The following is a 20,673-nucleotide window of genomic DNA, read 5'->3' on the forward strand; positions in this document are numbered from 1 at the left end:
TGCTGCCACTATTTACATACACAGTGTCATCTTCCAGCAGTTTCATGAAGTATCTTAAAGGACAAAACTAGAATGTTCTACTTCTAGAGCAGATTGAAGAAATAGAATTTTTTACTGATGGAAAGATTTGTAAATAAGTTGAATGTTGCAAGCATGTTGAATGTTGAATAAAATTTGGTAACAATATTACCAAAATTTTATTCAGTGAATCCAACGATAAATGAATTATATTTAAATAAAAGAGTAAAGGCCTTATTCATAATAAATTTTGTTTTATAAATCTGCAATAAATTGAAAAATTGATTATGAATAAGGACTTTAGGCTTTTATTTAATTCGAATTTATTTATCATTGAATTAATTCACAACAGAATTCAATCAACCATTGAATGATTAAATGTTTATTAATGCAATTCTTGGTAAAATAGCTTTAAAATATTTTTCTGCAGTCAGTATTGTTTTTATCATTTACAAAAGGAATTCAAACAAATTCATGTATGCCTATTTGTAATATATTTTAATTAAAGAAAAATTTAATCACATTTTATTCAGTCATATTGTAATGGATTTAAATTAAAGAAAACTTGAATGATGATTAAAATGGAATTAATTCTAAAATGAATGAATTCATAAAGGAATGAATTCAGTATATTTGGAGTACTAGGAATTAAGGCAATTAGTTGTCTATTCGTTTCTGAATTCTTTTATGGAATAGTTAAGATATTAGCTTTGTTCAATAACTAAAAGTTGTTACTAGTTAGTAATAATTGTTACTGGAAAAGCGTTCATTAACTCATGAAACTTGCAAGTAGAGAAAAAATCAAGAGCGTATAAATTTTGGAGAGTGTTATCTCGTTGCAAACTATTACAAGTCCTATTTTGAACTCGTAATAGTTAGCAGCTTATATTTCATATGTTTTGTGTTATTGTTTATTTATTTACAATTTTATTTTTATGGTCAAAAAATGTAAAAAAAAAATTTTCAATAAAATTGAAGAAAATGTGAGTATTTATACATTTTAAAAGGAATAAAATAAGAAAATTGTGTGTATAAAACAATTGTTACTGAAAAAGCGTTCATTTACTTTTTACTATTTTTGAGAATTTAAGAGAGTAATTTTGTAAATTTTGATTTTATTCTCTCGTTGCAAGTATTTACTGGGAAAGTAAATGAATAGACCTATTGTACTTAGTTTGATTTGGAAAACTGAATTAAGGATTAATTCTTTCGCACCTTTATTTCAGACTAAAATGAAAATTAAGTTTATTTTAAAATACAGTTTATAGCTGATTTAGACGACAAGACTTTATGTACGACTTTTGGAACAGTAACCAAAATAATATCCAATACGCTTGCAGATTGGATTTTTGGAATTCTTCAAAAAAAATTAAGAGAGTCATCCATACCTCATATAATTAGAAAACATTGCTATCTTGCTTTGTTAAAGCTGTATCTTAAAATGTTATCGTTTAAAGAGGCTTTTACAAATGTTTTGTTCCGGATTTGTCCCATATTTGTTCGAAAGAAACGTTTGGTTGGCAATACGTTTATTTTTTTCGGGTCAACTCTAATAAACATATGTATTTATACAGTGTATTACACAAATAGTGTTAAACTATAATATTACAATTATTTGCTCTGCTTATTTATTTCGTAAGTACTAGTAGATTTGTACTCGACATATTATTTACATGCATGTATCCTCAAGTATGTGTGTATTCACGTGAATGTGTTAGAGTATCCTGAGGATATACTTGATTTAAATAATAAATAAATTATGTACTTTTATGAAACGTACATATGCACAATTTGAATACACTTACATATTTAAATTATGATCTTAAATTGATTTCCTTTTTCCCCCAATTATTTGTCACGCATACTTACTTACATACTTACTTATACTAACATAGATACATGTGTTTTTGTGTATATAAGTGGAAGTGTAGGTTAGGTTAGGTTAGGTTACGTGGGTTGCTCGCAAGTTAGCGAGTTCACTCGGAGGCCTTGCGGCCCATTGTGGTACCCTTAGAAGTACTATTCCCTTATGCTGAAAATGTCACACATAAAGTGAGAATAGTTTCCCTCCCTAGTTTCGTCCATTATGTGATTTCTGTGGTCCCTATGGGAACCAGCCGGTACTTCTAATAAACCCAATCATATTCACTAGTGACACATCCCTGAGACAGTCCAGATCATGGAAAAGAGCTCTACCAAGATGTAGTAGTCTATGCTCTTGTAAGGCTGGGCATTCACATAGAAGGTGCTGTACCGATTCCTCCTCCTCTTCATCTAAACAACTTCTACAATAGCCATAACGTGGGTAACCCATACGTTCAGACATATGTCCAATCATGCAGTGCCCAGTAATTATACCCGTGAGAAGTCTAATCGAATTCCTACTAAGAGACAAAAGAGTCTTAGTGGAAGTGTATGTTTGCATACATCCCAGCAGTTCTAGGAGACAATCCTGAACTTCAGGATGGGAACTAGTTACTTCAATAGCTACGTGACTAGTTATTTTAACACGTGCATGTCCTAAGCATGGGGCGAATTGACAGTTGGTCCAAAGTAGCCAAAGAATTACTAACTACCTAAATGGTAACATCAGCTACATAGCTAGTTATTATAACATGGACGGGTGCTAATTGACCTCAAATAGTTAGCTAAAAAGACATATCATAGACAGTCCAATAAACGATTGCTTGTAAACATACCTCTCTCCGACAACTCTACAATAGATTGTTTCTGGTGGGTAAAATAACTACTTTCTTAAGTGCAGTACAAAATGAAGTGACTTCACTATAGATTACTAAGAGACACTTAAGTGACTATTGACTTCAAGCTATGTTACATGGGATATCAGTATACTTAAGCAAAAATACAAATAAATTGTATTGACTGTATGAGAATTATATCAAAACAATTTGTTTAAAGTGACTACACTCAAGATTACTTAGAGACACTTAAGTGACAATTATCGTCACGTTAGATTACCTGGGATGTATAGGGTAACCAATTTATTCTCTCTGCACTACAAAGAGAACATAAGTGTCAAATGATTCTAAATATATTAATTATAGTCTGCCAAATAGTCAGACATTAGTGACAATTACTACTACATACATTGACTACTTGCTTAACTGCTGGGATATGTATGTATGTATTTATACTAGATATTATATGGAAAGTAGTGTCTTTAAATAAATATCTTAAGGGCTTTTTTGTCATAAATATATAAATAAATTCATTTCATAATTTCCTTAATTCATTTTCACATTTATTTGTAGTTGAAGGTAAATAATTTTAAAATGTTGATTTCTACTTTAAGAATTTTAATTATATATTATTGTGGAGATTTAACACATTAATGGACACTTATGTAGAATATGAATATTTTATTGCTTCTCTTGAAGCCGGGGGTTATTTTCTATAGGCCACAATGACAATTAAATGACAGAATATACCTGAGAAACTTTCTTTAACAAAAACATACATATTTATTGAGAATTATTAATTAAGTAATTTCATATTAGAAATGTTTGTAAGATAATAAAATAAAATAATAAAGTATGTGGGATGAAATGAAAAGAGGGATTCAATTTATTTTTAAAATGTAAATCTGAACATTATTATTTATTCAATTTGTTCACCATTCATATATAAAATTTGAACTTTGAACATCGATAAAAGACAAACCAAAGTGAATTTAAAATTTTGAAGCAACTTCAAATTATATATGACTATTAAGAAGCTGTGTAACAAGCTTTTAAAATTTAGTTTTAACTATAACTTGAAAATTTCATTATAATCTAACAACTATTTTGTGAGATTCTAATTAATTAAGAGACATAATACTTATAAATTTCAAAGTTAATCAATAAAATGTGACTGAGAGAATTAATAAGATGATTTTAATTTATTTTTAAAATGAAAATCTGAACATTTATACTTAAACACACCAGCTTTACTAATTCACTATTATTTATTCAATTTGTACTCGTTTCTAATGAACATTTTAAATTCTGTTTTTTTTTCCTTTCTTTGCACTTCAACTTTCTCTCTAATTCATTCAGTGTGTAAACATAACCCATAACATTTGCATTCATTCATTTTTATCTCTATTTTTTTTTGTTGGTCTCTTTCATTTCAGTTATTTCATTTTCCAATTACCACCTAAAACGAACTATCAATAATAGATGCTATGAAGGCAACAAACTGTCCAACAGCTCAAGTGGCCCATTCAGCAGCAAATGCTACGCCACTCATAAGCAACATCTCGGTTGCAGCATCGGCATCAATCAGTGTTGCGACGCCTACAAATTCAACTGCCTCATCGTCCACATCGTCGTCAGCGAACACAACAAGTACGAAATTAAAATCAGCTCTCAAAGTGCCAAAAGTTAGTTTTGCTCCGCTTGACTTTACACCGCCTCCTCATATTACGTGATACGAAAATATGCCACATAACAATATTGTTTGTGAGTGGTTAAGAGCTTTAGGTTTGCAACAGTACGCAGAAAGTTTCATGGAGAATGGCTACGATGAGTTGGAGATTTGCAAGCAAATCGGTGAAATCGATTTGGATGCGATTGGCGTTGACAATGCCCAGCATCGCAGTAAACTATTGAAGAGTGTGCGAACGTTGCGCGAGAAGGGCGCTGCCCTAGTGTATGTCATGATCAATGATCCGAAGGCATTGAGTAGTAGTAATGAAATTTTAGCGGCCGAATGTGATACGCCGACAACGATGAAAGAGTTAGAATCTGTGATTAAGAGACATTTAGAGGCGGATGGTATACGTTTGACGGCACATCCCTATTCGACGCCGGTGAGTAGAGATATCTATTTGTATTTGTTTATATTTAGTCAATTCACAGACATATTGTCAAAATAACACTGTGTAATTTTTTAAGTCATGGAAATATAACCATATACGGACGTGATAAAAGATAAAAAAAAGAAAGTGAGAAAGTGATTACTTTTTTGCAAAAATGACACCGATGCCCAAATCATTGGAGAACCATAAAAAAAGTACATGACTTTGGGCAAAACTGGGGGTCTTTTTTTCTTGGTATTTTATCACGCACTGGTGTCCGTATATGGTCGAGCCGCCGAGTCGTAATATATTAGGACATTATATCATGATAGGAGACCTTGTGAATTAACCAATTGTATTTCTATAAATTTTAAGATTCATTTTATTAAGCAAGTGTAAAAATGAATTAATCGATAAATATTTTTTAAGATTTTCTTGAAAAATCTCATAATATGTAAAAATTTTATCCAATAACATTAATGACACGGAATTTTGCATTTTGTTTAACGTTTAAATAAAATTTCAAAACTATTTTTCCAACCCCATACTGCCCTGAAGGACGGAGTTTTAATGTGGCATATTTTTGAATATAATTAAGATATTGAATTTAAATTGTAAGACCAAAATTTAATTAACTTATCTGAACAAAAAAAAATAGTTCGGAATAAATGTGGATCAAACTATTCATAATATTTGCAATCCTATTAAAATTTGGATACAAATTTTAGATTTAGAAACTCAATAAATATGTAATCTTCTATATAAATAAAAATCAAATGTCGTTCGTTGGCAATTGCATCAGTAGAGAATGGCCGGACCGATTTAGACAATTTTTTTTAAGATATAGCCCAACTTCGGTCTTTACGGAACGAAAAATTGACCACGCCCATTTTTTTTCGATTTATCTAAAATCGGAAAACGGCTACATCGATTTGTCTAATTTTTTGTTTAAATGATCATAGTAATCCAATTTAAGTTTTTAGAAAAATTGACCACGCCTATTTTTTTTCGATATATCTAAAATCACAGGACGCCTGGACCGATTTAACTATTTTTTTTAATGTTCGCAATACATAGTCCGCAAAAGTTTTTACATAAATAAAAATTGTCCACGTCCACTAATACGCCCACTTATTAAATACATTTGCAAAATACATCGGTCTGTGATCAATCATATTTCAGAACAAAATTCGATAACTTATATAAAAATATCTAAATTCGCTAATAACTTGGTTAATAAGCGTTTAATCAAGAAAAGGAGTTCGATCTGTGATCACCAATATTTCTGACCAAAATTCGAGTTTTTATATAAAAACTCAAAATATCTAAATTCGCTAATAACTTGGCCAAGAACCGTTTAATCAAGATAAGAAGCTCGATCTGTGATCTCCAATATTTCTGACCAAAAATCGTTTTTTTATGTAAAAACTCAAAATATCTAAATTCGCTAATAACTTGACCAATAAGCGTTTAATCAAGAAAAGGAGCTCGATCTGTGATCACTCATATTTCTGACCAAAATTCGATTTTTTATATAAAAACTCAAAATATCTAAATTTGCTAATAACTTGGCCAATAAGCGTTTAATCAAGAAAAGGAGCTCGATATGTGATCACTCATATTTCAGACCAAAAATCAATTTTTTGTATAAAAACTCAAAATATCTAAATTCGCTAATAACTTAGCCAATAACCATTTAATCAAGATAAGCGTTTAATCAAGAAAAGGGGCTCGATCTGTGATCACCAATATTTCTGACCAAAAATCAATTTTTTGTATAAAAACTCAAAATATCTAAATTCGCTAATAACTTGGCCAATAACCGTTTAATCAAGAAAGAGAGATCGATCTGTGATCACCAATATTTCTGACCAAAATTCGATTTTTTATGTAAAAACTCAAAATATGTAAATTCGCTAATAACTTGGCCAATAACCGTTTAATCTAGAAAAGGATCTCGATTTGTGATCACCAATATTTTTGACCAAAAATCGATTTTTTATGTAAAAACTCAAAATATGTAAATTCGCTAATAACTTGGCCAATAACCGTTTAATCTAGAAAAGGATCTCGATTTGTGATCACCAATATTTTTGACCAAAAATCGATTTTTTATGTAAAAACTCAAAATATGTAAATTCGCTAATAACTTTGCCAATAAGCGTTTAATCAAGAAAAGGAGCTCGATCTGTGATCACCAATATTTCTGACCAAAATTCGATTTTTTATGTAAAAACTCAAAATATGTAAATTCGCTAATAACTTGGCCAATAAGCGTTTAATCAAGAAAAGGAGCTCGATCTGTGATCACCAAAATTTCTGACCAAAAATCTATTTTTTGTATAAAAACTCAAAATATCTAAATTCGCTAATAACTTAATCAAGAAAAGGAGCTCGATCTGTGATCACCAATATTTTTGACCAAAACTCGATTTTTTATATAAAAACTCAAAATATCTAAATTCGCTAATAACTTGGCCAATAAGCGTTTAATCAAGAAAAGGAGCTCGATCTGTGATCACTCATATTTCTGACCAAAATTCGATTTTTTATATAAAAACTCAAAATATCTAAATTTGCTAATAACTTGGCCAATAAGCGTTTAATCAAGAAAAGGAGCTCGATATGTGATCACTCATATTTCAGACCAAAAATCAATTTTTTGTATAAAAACTCAAAATATCTAAATTCGCTAATAACTTAGCCAATAACCGTTTAATCAAGATAAGAAGCTCGATCTGTGATCTCCAATATTTCTGACCAAAATATCTAAATTCGCTAATAACTTTGCCAATAAGCGTTTAATCAAGAAAAGGGGCTCGATCTGTGATCACCAATATTTCTGACCAAAAATCAATTTTTTGTATAAAAACTCAAAATATCTAAATTCGCTAATAACTTGGCCAATAACCGTTTAATAAAGAAAGAGAGATCGATCTGTGATCACCAATATTTCTGACCAAAATTCGATTTTTTATGTAAAAACTCAAAATATGTAAATTCGCTAATAACTTGGCCAATAACCGTTTAATCTAGAAAAGGATCTCGATTTGTGATCACCAATATTTTTGACCAAAAATCGATTTTTTATGTAAAAACTCAAAATATGTAAATTCGCTAATAACTTGGCCAATAAGCGTTTAATCAAGAAAAGGAGCTCGATCTGTGATCACCAAAATTTTTGACCAAAAATCGATTTTTTATATAAAAACTCAAAATATCTAAATTCGCTAATAACTTAATCAAGAAAAGGAGCTCGATCTGTGATCACCAATATTTTTGACCAAAATTCGATTTTTTATATAAAAACTCAAAATATCTAAATTCGCTAATAACTTTGCCAATAAGCGTTTAATCAAGAAAAGGAGCTCGATCTGTGATCACCAATATTTCTGACCAAAATTCGATTTTTTATGTAAAAACTCAAAATATGTAAATTCGCTAATAACTTGGCCAATAAGCGTTTAATCAAGAAAAGGAGCTCGATCTGTGATCACCAAAATTTCTAACCAAAAATCTATTTTTTGTATAAAAACTCAAAATATCTAAATTCGCTAATAACTTGGCCAATAAGCGCTTAATCAAGAAAAGGAGCTCGATCTGTGATCACCAATATTTTTGACCAAAATTCGATTTTTTATATAAAAACTCAAAATATCTAAATTCGCTAATAACTTGGCCAATAACCGTTTAATCAAGAAAAGGAGCTCGATCTGTGATCACCAATATTTTTGACCAAAAATCTATTTTTTATGTAAAAACTCAAAATATCTAAATTCGCTAATAACTTGGCCAATAAGCGTTTAATCAAGAAAAGGAGCTCGATCTGTGATCACCATGATTTTTGACAAAAATTTATTTTTTATATAAAAACTCAAAATATCTAAATTCGCTAATAACTTGGCCAATAACCGTTTAATCAAGAAAAAGAGCTCGGTCTGTGATCAATCATATTTCAGACCAAAACTCGATAACTTATATAAAAATATCTAAATTCGCTAATAACTTGGCCAATAATCAAGAAAAGGAGCTCGATCTGTGATCACTTATATTTCTGACCAAAAATAGATTTTTTGTGTAAAAACTCAAAATATCTAAATTCGCTAATAACTTGGCCAATAAGCGTTTAATCAAGAAAAGGTGCTCGATCTGTGATCACCAATATTTCAGACCGAAAATCGATTTTTTTATATAAAAACTCAAAATATCTAAATTCGCTAATATCTTGGCCAATAACCGTTTAATAAAGAAAAGGAGCTCGATCTGTGATCACTCATATTTCTGACCAAAATTCGGTTTTTTATATAAAAACTCAAAATATCTAAATTCGCTAACAACTTTGCCAATAAGCGTTTAATCAAGAAAATGAGCTCGATCTGTGATCACCAGGGAAACCAAAATATGCAAATGCATGTTTTTTCTGGTGAGTCTAATGAGCACATGGATAAGATATTTACACGTTTCAGAACTATTTAAGAATTTTGGCATCGATTTGTTAGTGCATATTTTTGCATTTTTTACCCTTAAATACATATTTTTGCATATATTTGTTTTAAGAGCATATTTATGTCATATTTTGCGTTTTTAGAGCATATTTTACTCTTTAATAGCATATTTTGAGTTTATCAAAAACAAATTTTGTGTTACTTATTTTTCGCTGTTGTGTTATAGGTTTTTGCTTCCTTTGTTTAAAATTCAAAATTGAAAAATAGATGGCTTTTCACCAAAAAAAAAATTTAAAAAACAGAATTTTTTTTTTTTTAAATTTAAAATAACAATTCGAAAAATTTTTTTATCCAAAAAATGAAAAAACTGAAAAAAAATGTTCACCTAAAAAAAAAAAAAATTTTTTCCAAAAAATTAAAAAACTGAAGAAAAATTTTTGTTCACCTAAAAAAATTTAAATTTTTTATTTTGAAGTATAATTAGGTGAAGGGTATATAAGATTCGGCACAGCCGAATATAGCTCTCTTACTTGTTTTAATATAAAATAAGCACTATTTTCATAATAGCTCCATCTAAATATCAAATTTTAGTTCTAATTCAAACTTAACCGTTCTAAGTGTTAAAGAAATATTGTCTTTTAAATTTGCTCCTGTAACATCAGTTGATGTCGAAAGAACATTTTCTATGTATAAAAATGTTTTCAGATCCAATAGACAACGATTTTTATTTGAAAATTTAAGTAAATTTTTTTTGGTTAAAAATTATGTAAAAGTTTGTTTTTTTAAGAGCATATTTTTTAAATTTTAAGAGCATATTTTAAAGTTTTTACTGCATATTTTAAGCGCCTAAAACGCTTTTTTTAGAGCATATTTCCGGTTTCCCTGGTGATCACCAATATTTCTGACCAAAAATCGATTTTTTATGTAAAAACTCAAAATATTTAAATTCGCTAATAACTTGGCCAATAACCGTTTAATCAAGAAAAGGAGCTCGATCTGTGATCACCAATATTTCTGACCAAAAATCTATTTTTTGTATAAAAACTCAAAATATCTAAATAATTTCCAACGTTTTTTTTAAATTTGTTATTCTAAATAACAAAGTGTAAAAAACTTTTAAAAATGTCAAAGGGAATCCGGAAATTGTAGCGAAAATCCCAAAAATTTTGTTTTTTACAATTTCACTCATATAGTCCACATTTCCTTCGGAGCTGGGAAAATACTGTGGCCAAAAATAGGGAACACATCAAGGTTACCAAAGCTGTTTTTTGTTTTCTAATCCTAGCTTTGGGATTTTAGAACAATTTTGATAAAAAAAATATGTCAAATTCCGAAGGGCCGATATATTAGACATGTTTTTTATAGCAAAATGTTCTCCGCAAAGATGCCTTACAGAAAAACTAAAATTAAAGAATGTTTTTTTTAATAAAAAGAGTTAAGTCACATTTTCGCCCAATAAACTGCAAAACATTACTATTTTTTGAATTTTTAAATTGAAAATCGTTTATTTTTGGATCCATAATTGATATTGCTCTGAAATATTTTGTATATTATTGGTAATTTTGTTGTCTAAAAGAAAAAAACTTGAATCCATTCGGGATAAAAGTATGGCCTATATTTTAAAATTTCAATTTTGAAATGCCTATAACTCGGAAATTATAATAGATAAATAGCACACATAAGCATGTTTTTTTCAAGACCTAGTCGAAAGCTTTCCAAAAATAATCTTTGAAATAGGACAGGAAACAAATAAATGACACATTTTTACAAATTTTACATGTCGAAGGTACCCTACTTTGAGCTCCCATAGCGCCGCCCCTGGATCATTTGTAGAGCCCATTTTTATAACTTAAACTCGAATACACTTTGGCTACGACTGCGATAAATTATAGAAACGTTTAGAAATGTCAGATTTATTTCCACAAATTTTGTATTCTGCCCCACAGTGGATCGCAGTATGACAGTTCTTTCGTAAAATCTATCCGACTTAAAAAAATCATAAAATTCTGATAAAAAAACTATATGAATGCTATAAATTTTAAATTTAAGCTAACAAAAGTTGATCACAGTATATCAACATCTCTGCGTTGCCTACAATTAAATGAAATCCCTTAGAGTATTAAAATGTGACCAAACATTAAAACAAAATGAGAGATGAAGTTAAGAGAAACCAAATAAACTTTTAAGTTAAATGTTCGTACAACAACTCTTTTCCGTTTGGTAACTTATTATTCAAGTTTTTTTTCTTTTCTTATTTTCGGGTTTAGTTAATAATAATGCAATAAATTTTCACTTAAACCCCTTTTGGCATACAAAGTTTGTTCTTCTGTGCTTTTTATTTATTTCATACAGTCTTTTACGTACTCGTGTGACAACGTGATCGTGCCATGTGTCGCTTCCTCTATAAATTCCCTCTAGATTATTTTCGTTATATATACTTAAGGAGTGAGATCGAAAAATTCTTAACACACGTTTTTCATTACATTTTTTAACCCAAGTATTATTTGAATTTTTTTTTGATCAAGTTACCTTTGAAAAACATGTCAGTTATTATGTGTAATGTCAATTATATTAATTTTTTTGTTAATCTGATTAAAATGAGTGACCAGAAAAAAGTGCGTACTGAAATTATTAAATATTTTCAACAAAACCCAACTTGGTCTTACAAAAAGTTGGCCAAGCATACAAAGGTCTGCCGTCAAACTGTTTCCAATGTTATTAAACAGTACCGGGAGAACTTGTCAGTTGATAGAAAACCTGGTTCAGGTAGAAGGAATGGTCCACATGATGTTTCTAAAGCCAAAAAAATAGAACGCATTTTCAAAAGAGCTCCCAACACATCCGGTAGGAAAGCAGCCCGGTTAGCTCAGTGCTCGGACTATTTGGTACGAAAAGTTAAAGCTAATGCAGGTTTAAAAACATACAAGGCTCAAAAAGTTCCTGACAGGAACGCTACTAAAAATTTAGAGGCCAAAAACAGAGCACGGAAATTGAAGTCAAGTTTTATAAAAAAATATTCTTGCTGCATAATGGATGACGAAACGTATGTTCTGGCAGATTTTTCGCAACTTCCAGGTCAAAAACTTTATGTTGCTGATGCTCGAGGGAATGTTGAAGAAAAGTTTAGGACCCAAAAGCAGACAAAATTTCCCAGAAAGTTCTTGGTATGGCAAGCAATATGCAGTTGCGGCAAAAGAAGCCACTCATTTGTTACAACGGGCTCTATAAATACCGAAATTTACATCAAGGAATGTTTACAAAAAAGGCTGCTTCCATTCATAAGACTTCATAATGTGTCCACTTATTTTTGGCCTGACTTGGCATCCTGTCACTATGGCAAACAAGCCCTTGAGTGGTACAAGAACAATAATGTGGTATTTGTACCAAGAGAGGCAAATCCTCCAAACTGCCCGGAGCTAAGGCCAGTGGAGAGATATTGGGCTCTTGTTAAAAGAGAATTGAAGAGTACAAAAAAGGTGTCCAAAAGTGTGGTAGATTTTAAACGGAGATGGACTACATGTTCGAGCAAAGTGACAGAAAGCACTATAAAAACGTTAATGGAAGGGTTTCCGAAAAAGGTTCAAAATTTCATCACTAGTGATTAAAACTATAAAAATAATTTTTTTTGTAAATTGTAATAATAATTTCAATCAAATAAAAAAAAAATTAAAGCTGTAAGTTTAGTGGTTTCTTTTTTATAAACATATATGTATGTTAAGAATTTTTCGATCTCACTCCTTATATACAGCTATTTCTTCTTAAATTTTTTGTTTTACTCTTTTCACTTTTTCGAAAATTTTGGTTCACATTTTATTATTTTCAGTTATTTTTTTTTGGGTATTTTTTGTATAGTTTAAGTTTGAGTGTGATAAATTTATTGCGCTGTGTATGCCAAGTGACCAAAAGCAACTAACCAACCAGTAACACAGGAGCAGCTAACCAATAGTACATCACTGTACAACATTTCGTTTATGTTGGTGTAACTATGTACGCTTTGGTTTGGTCCAAAAATTTATAAATATGTACTTCCATTACTGTACTTTAGGGTAATGGGGTTGCAAAAGTGTAAACGATAATCTTTTTCGATAGTTTACGTAAGAGCAACAACAAAAAATTTAATGTGCTTCCAGAGTTTATGTTGCAAGTTGCAATATACACTCTTATAAACATGCATTGACTAAAATACTGGCCGTAAATGTGTTTATGGACTTCGTATTGTAAAATTACGTCAATACTCGTTGGGATTTGTGGATTTGTGGTAAAAATACGTGCAACATATAACAATATACAACAATATAAGTAAGAATATATTTAATATGCATATTTGTATTTAATGACACTTACTAAATATACACACATATAATATGTTACAGTGAGTAAGACTAAACGAATTTAAAATATTCACTTCAATGTATTCCTGATCCTCATGTAATGATTTGTTTTATTTGTATAATTTGTTACATAATTTGAGTTGATATAAAGTTGTTCAGCTCACTAGTGGTAATGGGGGCTAGTGCGTGGCCCCTCAAAGTTGGTCACCTCACATTTTTTAAAAAAAATCGCCAAAAATCCACTTATGATCCGATGGAGCTGAAATTTAAAATAAAATACGCTTACATATCGCACTGGTTCCTCTAAAGAGAGTCAACTCAAAATTTAAAAATGTTCAGTAGAAGCAAAAAACTATTTTTTTTCAATACATTACTATGAAACAACTGTACGGATACAACTGTATTTTTTGTCGAAAGAGTAAAGAAAATGATAGCAGATTTTTGCATTGGATAGATAGGGTGGCCCTTAATAAACGAAAGTTGGATTTTGGCCATTCTCACCCCCATTTTGGTGAACATTAGTAAAAAAATCATCCTGAAAAAATTTTAGGTAAATTGGTTGGGGTTAAGACGTGCCGCAAGTCCTCTGAAGTTTTGAGATGCATTTATAAGGTGAACAAATGAATTTTTTTCAGTTTTTGTAAAAATTTTTCCATTAAAAAATTAGTTTTGCAATTTAATATAAAAGAATTGAAATGTGTTCGTAATTATCGTTCTAATGAGACATAAAAAACAGAAATTGGTCAGAATTGATTAAAGTTATTAAAAATTTGCCAGGCCATTAACGTGCCTCAGGCAACTAGAACAAGAAATGTAGGAACAAAATTAACATATTTTGATAAATATTAAAACAAAAGCTAATTTTTACTTCAAATATATCCATATTTACTTGTACAGGCAAATCCCGGTATAACGAACGATATGTTGTCAGGCCCATTCGTTAAATTGAAAAATTCGTAATACGGAGATGTTTTTTTTTTTAATTTTGGACAACTTTTTCTGTATTGGAATTTAACTAAACGTATGGCATTTTGATCCCTAGGTTGGATGAGCTGTGTGAAATTAGGAGGAATGAATATCGTCCAAATCAAGGAATGAATATCCTATTAATCGTGGATAATGGCTTGGTGCATTATCCATTGTAAGTGATTTCGATTCTGAAAATGATTCAACCTGTAGAAAATTAAAATGTTAATCGCTCATTTAAAAAAAAATTATTTTGAAGATTCGACTTAATTTGTGTGAAGATAATTTACAGGAAACATGTAGTCACGATAAAATGTTTGTTTTATTTTTTTCAAAATGTTGATAACTTTGTTTTTTCATATTTCATTCATTTTTTTAAATTTTTTACTTTTTCTTTCAATGATATTCTTCTAAGGTTCCCCATATTTAATTCACATGAATACCTGCACAATTATTGCCTGTTTCACAATATTGAATGAAAGATTTCGTTCGCATTCTAAGCTAAAGAAAGCTGATTTTGGATTCCCTGCCTTCATGTTTATGTAAACGAATCAGGTTTCTTTCGCTTAGAATGCGAACGAAATCTTTCATTCGATATTGTGAAACAAGCACTTAAAACCACTATAGAAAAAATTACAGCACCTATTTTTAAAGAGAGTAACCATTGAAAACGGTACTGTAACGACTTATTTTCTTATTTTTACATTCTTTATACTTTTGTTTTTTATACAATATTCGAAATGTTCGCTATATAAGGTTATCAATGTTAAAAATTTAGTTGTTTGTTCGATTTTGTTTGTTTTTTCTCACCATTCGTATCGAGCATACTATTTTTGAAACGCTCGTTATATAAGGTAGTCAATGTTACGAATTTGACCGTGCGTTAAATCGGATTTTCGTTAAAGTGAGATTCGTTATAACGGGATTTGCATGTATATGAGTATTTGTCTTCGTAGGATATCGTTAACCTAGGTATGACCAAAAAAATATTTTTTTTTAACTAAACTCCAGTTTAATAACATCCTTACTGTTATTAACTTTAAGTAAAAGCTGTTCAGAATTTTATAGTTCAGGAAGTTTTGAATATAGTCTGAAAGTTTTCCTAACATCGGAAAATGTTAACCCTTAAATCGTGAAGGTCAAAGGTCAAATTTTTCAATATTTGGAATTTCTAATGGATAGATAGTGAAATGTTGTATATTTTTATGCCGATTTTGATGAAACTTAAAAAAAATATAACGTGTTATTTTCAATAACAGCACAAAAATGGAAATTAACCCTTAAGAGCACTTGGGGTTAAAATGACCCCAAACTTATAAAACCATAATTTTTTTATGGTTTTAGAAGTTTGGGGTAATTTTAACCCCAAGTGATATAAAGGGTTAATTTTAATTTTTCTGCTGTTTTTGTAAATACTAGGCTTTGCGCTATATTTTTGTTAAGTTTCATCAAAATCGGCCCAAAAATATACAACATTTCGCAATCTTTCAAATAGAAATTCCAAATATTGAAAAGTTTGACATTTGACCTTCACGATTTAAGGTTTAACGTTTTCCAATTTTAGTAAAACTTTCAGAGTATATTTAGAATTACATACTTAAAATTCATAACGTTAAGGAAATAGATAGAGCCCATTCGCCAAAAAATTGCCAAATAATTGGTTTTTCTCGAAAATTTCAAAATTTAAATCTCAGGTACGGAAAAACTATAAGAGATATTTTCATAATTTTTTCACATTTTTATTCCCTTATATTCTCAATAAATCCCAATGAGATGATCAAAAAATTCTGAAATTTGTTTAACAAAATTATTAAAAATTTAAAATTTTTAAATCGAACTTTCGTTTATTAAGGGCCACCCTAGGGTAGATATGACCACTGCACATCGATTTCTTGTAAAAAGTGAAAATTGAAAAAGTGAAAAATGTATTGAAAAAATTTAAAAATTTTTAGTTGACGCTTTTTAGAGGAACCAGTGCTACATATATGTAGGTTATCGTTTTTAGTTGAAGAGATATTTAGGTTTATATATTTTTTTTTTTTCAATTTTTTTAAAAAAAAATTATTTTTTAAAAATTCGGCTACGGAAAGTAGATTTCAACATACGGACAGACAGACATGGCTATATTGACTTCGCTATCTAATGATTCCAATCGAATGATTCGGTTTTCGTTTGAAGCAACCAAACTTTTATTACCCCTTCAAAAATTTTGTAGCCACAACTGTAAAATTCGGTCACTAAGATAGAATCATTCCTTTGGCAACAAATTCGGTTGCTATTACGAATCTGTTTTCTCTGTGTATACTTTGTGGGGTCGCAAATGAAAAATGTAGAAATTACAAACGGAATGACAAACTTATGCCACTCATGATGAAGGGTATACAAATTTGTATAACCCCCATATTTTATTTAAATACGTACAATGTCACATACTTAGTAAATTACGTCACAGTAGGCAGTTTTCTAAAAAAAAAACTCAGTTTTTGGAACATATTTTCCCCGTTTTAGGTATTTTGGTATTGGAAAATAAAAAATGGCAAAAATAATAATTCCATTAAGTTAGGAACTCTTGGATCTACATTAATTCCAGTTATTGATATGATATCTACAAGGTGGCGCAAAAGTAAACTTCCGATGTTTTTTGGCTGTAATTAAACAAAAATGAAAAACTTTGATTCTTCTTGTGGATTATTTTTATTTGGTCTTTTAATTTTTTTTACATCAAGTCGAGAATATGATGTCATGTAAATGGCCGCCGCCACAGTTGATTGTCATTTGAGCCCTTTTTATGGCATTTTCCATCACTTTGGCCAAAACTTCCGGCGATAGGTCCTCACATTCATGACGGATATTGTCTTTAAGAGCTGCAAGAGTCTGAGGCTTGTTGACATAAACCCGCGACTTCAAAAAGCCCCACAACAAGAAGTCTGGAGCAGTCAAATCAGGCGATCTTGCTGGCCAGTGCAAATCGCCAAAACGGGAGATTAGGCGCCCGGGAAATGCATCCTTCAGCATATCGGTTGTGGCACGTGCAGTGTGTGCCGTTACACCGTCCTGTTGGAACCACATGTTTTCCAATCCCAATTCATCAAGTTGCGGCAAAAAGAACTCGTTGATCAATGCTCTGTAGCGCTCACCATTCACAGTAACCGTTTGGCCCGCGACGTCTTCGAAGAAAAAAGGTCCGATGACTCCTCCAGCGAAAACAGCACACCATACAGTGACTTTGAGCGGGTGTAATGGCTCTTCGTGGGTTACACGCGGATTTTCAGTGCCCCAGAAGCGTAAATTTTGCTTATTTAAGTACCCGCTAAGATGGAAATGGACCTCATCACTCATGATTATTTTTGATGAAGTCACCGACCGATTATTGGTCAAATAAATAGTCAGCAATATTCCGCGTTCTGGAGCAGTGTAGCGTAACATTGTTTATTAACGTGTATTTCGCATGTGTTTACTACACAAATGTCAAAACAGAACTGACATTAGGGTCCAATCACAAAATTTATAGCATTTTCTGATAGGAGGATTACTTTTGCACCACCTTGTATAACCCTTAAAATTTAATATTTTTCTTCATGGAAAATCACTATATTATATATTTTTTTTTGGTTTTAAGGTAAATGACGTCCGAAAAAATTCATAAAATTATTCTATTTCAATAAGATATCATTCTTCAAGTCCTTAGGTCACCAATATCTATATAATAACAATAAAAAACTTTTCAGAAGCTCCACAAACCTCGCCCACTTTCAAAATTTTTTAAAGTTTTTTCATATATTCCATGCAAAATGTGATATACCAACCCAACTCGTTAGCCACAACTGATCTGGTTGATACAAGCAACAATTTCTTTATTGTAAATTTTTTTAAAATCCCTAAATTTTAAGCAATTTTTTGATAAAAATAAAATTTTACTTCAATTTTATTTTTATTACTCAAAGTATATAAAAACTTTGAATTTTATATTTTTTTCATATTTACGCAATAAAAAATGAAGAATAGTTTGGAAGACTCAGATTTATTATCAGTTTTTTTTCGATCGTCCTCTTTGTAGTCAAATACAAATCGTGAGATATGTTTGACCATGAGCATTTTTTTTGCGTTATTTAATCATCATCATTTACTAGTCATTTTACTAGCAATAGGTAGTGCAGCGGGTGGATTGTCTGCTGCAAGCAGCTAAAATTAAATTAGCCGGTAAATTTATTACATTTCTGCAATTAAATCCCTATAATCTATTTAAGTTTGTCTTATTTTCTCTCTCACTGTATTTTTTATCCTTCTACATACATAAATAAGTTCAGATTTAATAATGTGCAAGATAAAAATACAAAAACACATACTTAAATACATAGTTGCATTAATGTTACTGCATATCAATGTGAATATACATTAGAATGGCCCTTCAAAAATAGATGCCTTTAAATGGGTCTTAATTTGTTCAAACTGATGTAAAATTTGAGACCAAACTAATATTATCTAAATAACAATATGTTTAAATAAATCAAAAAAAGTTGAGTTTCCAAAAAACCGAAGAATATCAAAACCGCGGTTTCGGTTTCAAAAAATTGAAAACCGATCGGTTTCGGTCGGTTTTGTGATAATTTATGAAATATCAAGTGTTATAGAAACAAAATCAGTTTTTAATTTAAAATTTAAAATTCACAAAGGCTGACTTAATAGTACTATTTCTTTCTTCTAATTGGGGTCAGCACCGGGTCAGCCAGTACACCATACTTTTATTGGATATTTGAAAATAACTAAGTCTTTGTTAAAAACCACTTTGCATTCTTTTTTTAAATTACAAAAATAAACAGTCATTTGAATTTTAATTGTCAGTAAATACTTGGATGAATCTTTGGATGAAAAAGTTTGTTTTTCATTTCTAAATTTTTAATTGTTCTACTGAAAATAGATTAAAAGTAAAAACCGAAGAATAGTTGTCGGTTTGGGTTTTAGGCCTTGAAAAACTGCGGTTTCGGTTTCGATCACGAAACTCCAAAAAAAGTACTATTGTTAAACCAATTGTACAACCTTCAATCGATTTTCGGGACGGTTTCTTGTTATCCGCTTGGCCTCAAATTTCATCAGTTATTAGCTACTAAATAACAAAACAAGATCCTTTGAAAGCAAATCTGTTATTTAAGGGCAGGTCTAATAGGAATGCAAGTGTGTGTGTGTGTGCTTGCATGTGATTATTGCAACAATATTTTTGTAAGTTTATTACAAATTCATGGCAAAAGAAATGTGCAGTCAAGTCAGTCTATTCATATGAGTACAATTCTGTAAAATTGATAAATTTGTATTATGAATATTATAATATTCAAATTTATAGTAACTGTAACATTACATTTTCTCTCAAAACTGTGTTTCCTTGGAAGTAGGAAACTGAAAAAGCAAAAAAAAAAATATAATAAAATAATGCAATAAATTCTATACTTAGTACATTTAATCCTATTTTCAAGTTGACTTTTGAAATTCATAAAATTGTTTGAAATGTCTGTTTTAAAGCCTGCTTAAGAGGAGAGATTTGTTTTCAATTGACAAAATAATAATTGGTAAATAATAAAGTTTAATTGACATTGTTGGAAAAGAGATAAAGTGCAATATAACTGATTCAAAAGGAGTCTTAAGGAGACCCCACATTTCTGTCATCCTGTTGCAACCCGATTTACCAATTTACATTAAAAAAACCATTTAAATCATGGTTCTGCTTTGCTCTCCAGTCATAGTAATCATCTTACTCGATTTGGACCCGATGACACCTCCGGCGTAAATTGACGTTCGAAATTTTAAGTTATTTCACCAAAGCGAAGTGCTCGAGATTAACTTTAGTATTTTCATATTTTATGAGCTCCAACAAAACAGAATTTTGTATCACTGTGTAATTGAGGCTAGGGTTATTAAATGACTTATCTTAGGTCAAAGTTTATTTTATAACCGGTCGTTTTCAATATAGTCCTAAATATTTATTAAATTGTATTGAATAAGAATGCTGAATGGGAAATCCTGAATCACGGAAATTCTGTGAGATTGACATATCCCTCAAATTCGGGATTTTCGAAATTTCAAAATTCTGAGTGAAAGTATTTTGGAAATTATAAAAATG

The 20,673-nt window shown here is 30.3% G+C and overlaps 1 protein-coding gene across 1 annotated transcript in view; it reads left to right on the forward strand.

The window, feature by feature from the left end:
- Window positions 1-20,673, forward strand: part of LOC135960291 (uncharacterized) — a 97,523-nt gene that overhangs the window by 35,562 nt on the left and 41,288 nt on the right. The window contains exon 3 of the mRNA XM_065511543.1: window positions 4,154-4,831. Within this exon, the coding sequence (XP_065367615.1) occupies window positions 4,460-4,831 (372 nt within the window). The 5' untranslated portion in view covers window positions 4,154-4,459. The remainder of the gene's footprint in view (window positions 1-4,153; window positions 4,832-20,673) is intronic.

This window comes from Calliphora vicina, chromosome 1 (genome assembly GCF_958450345.1).
Source record: "Calliphora vicina chromosome 1, idCalVici1.1, whole genome shotgun sequence".
Classification (NCBI taxonomy): domain Eukaryota; kingdom Metazoa; phylum Arthropoda; class Insecta; order Diptera; family Calliphoridae; genus Calliphora; species Calliphora vicina.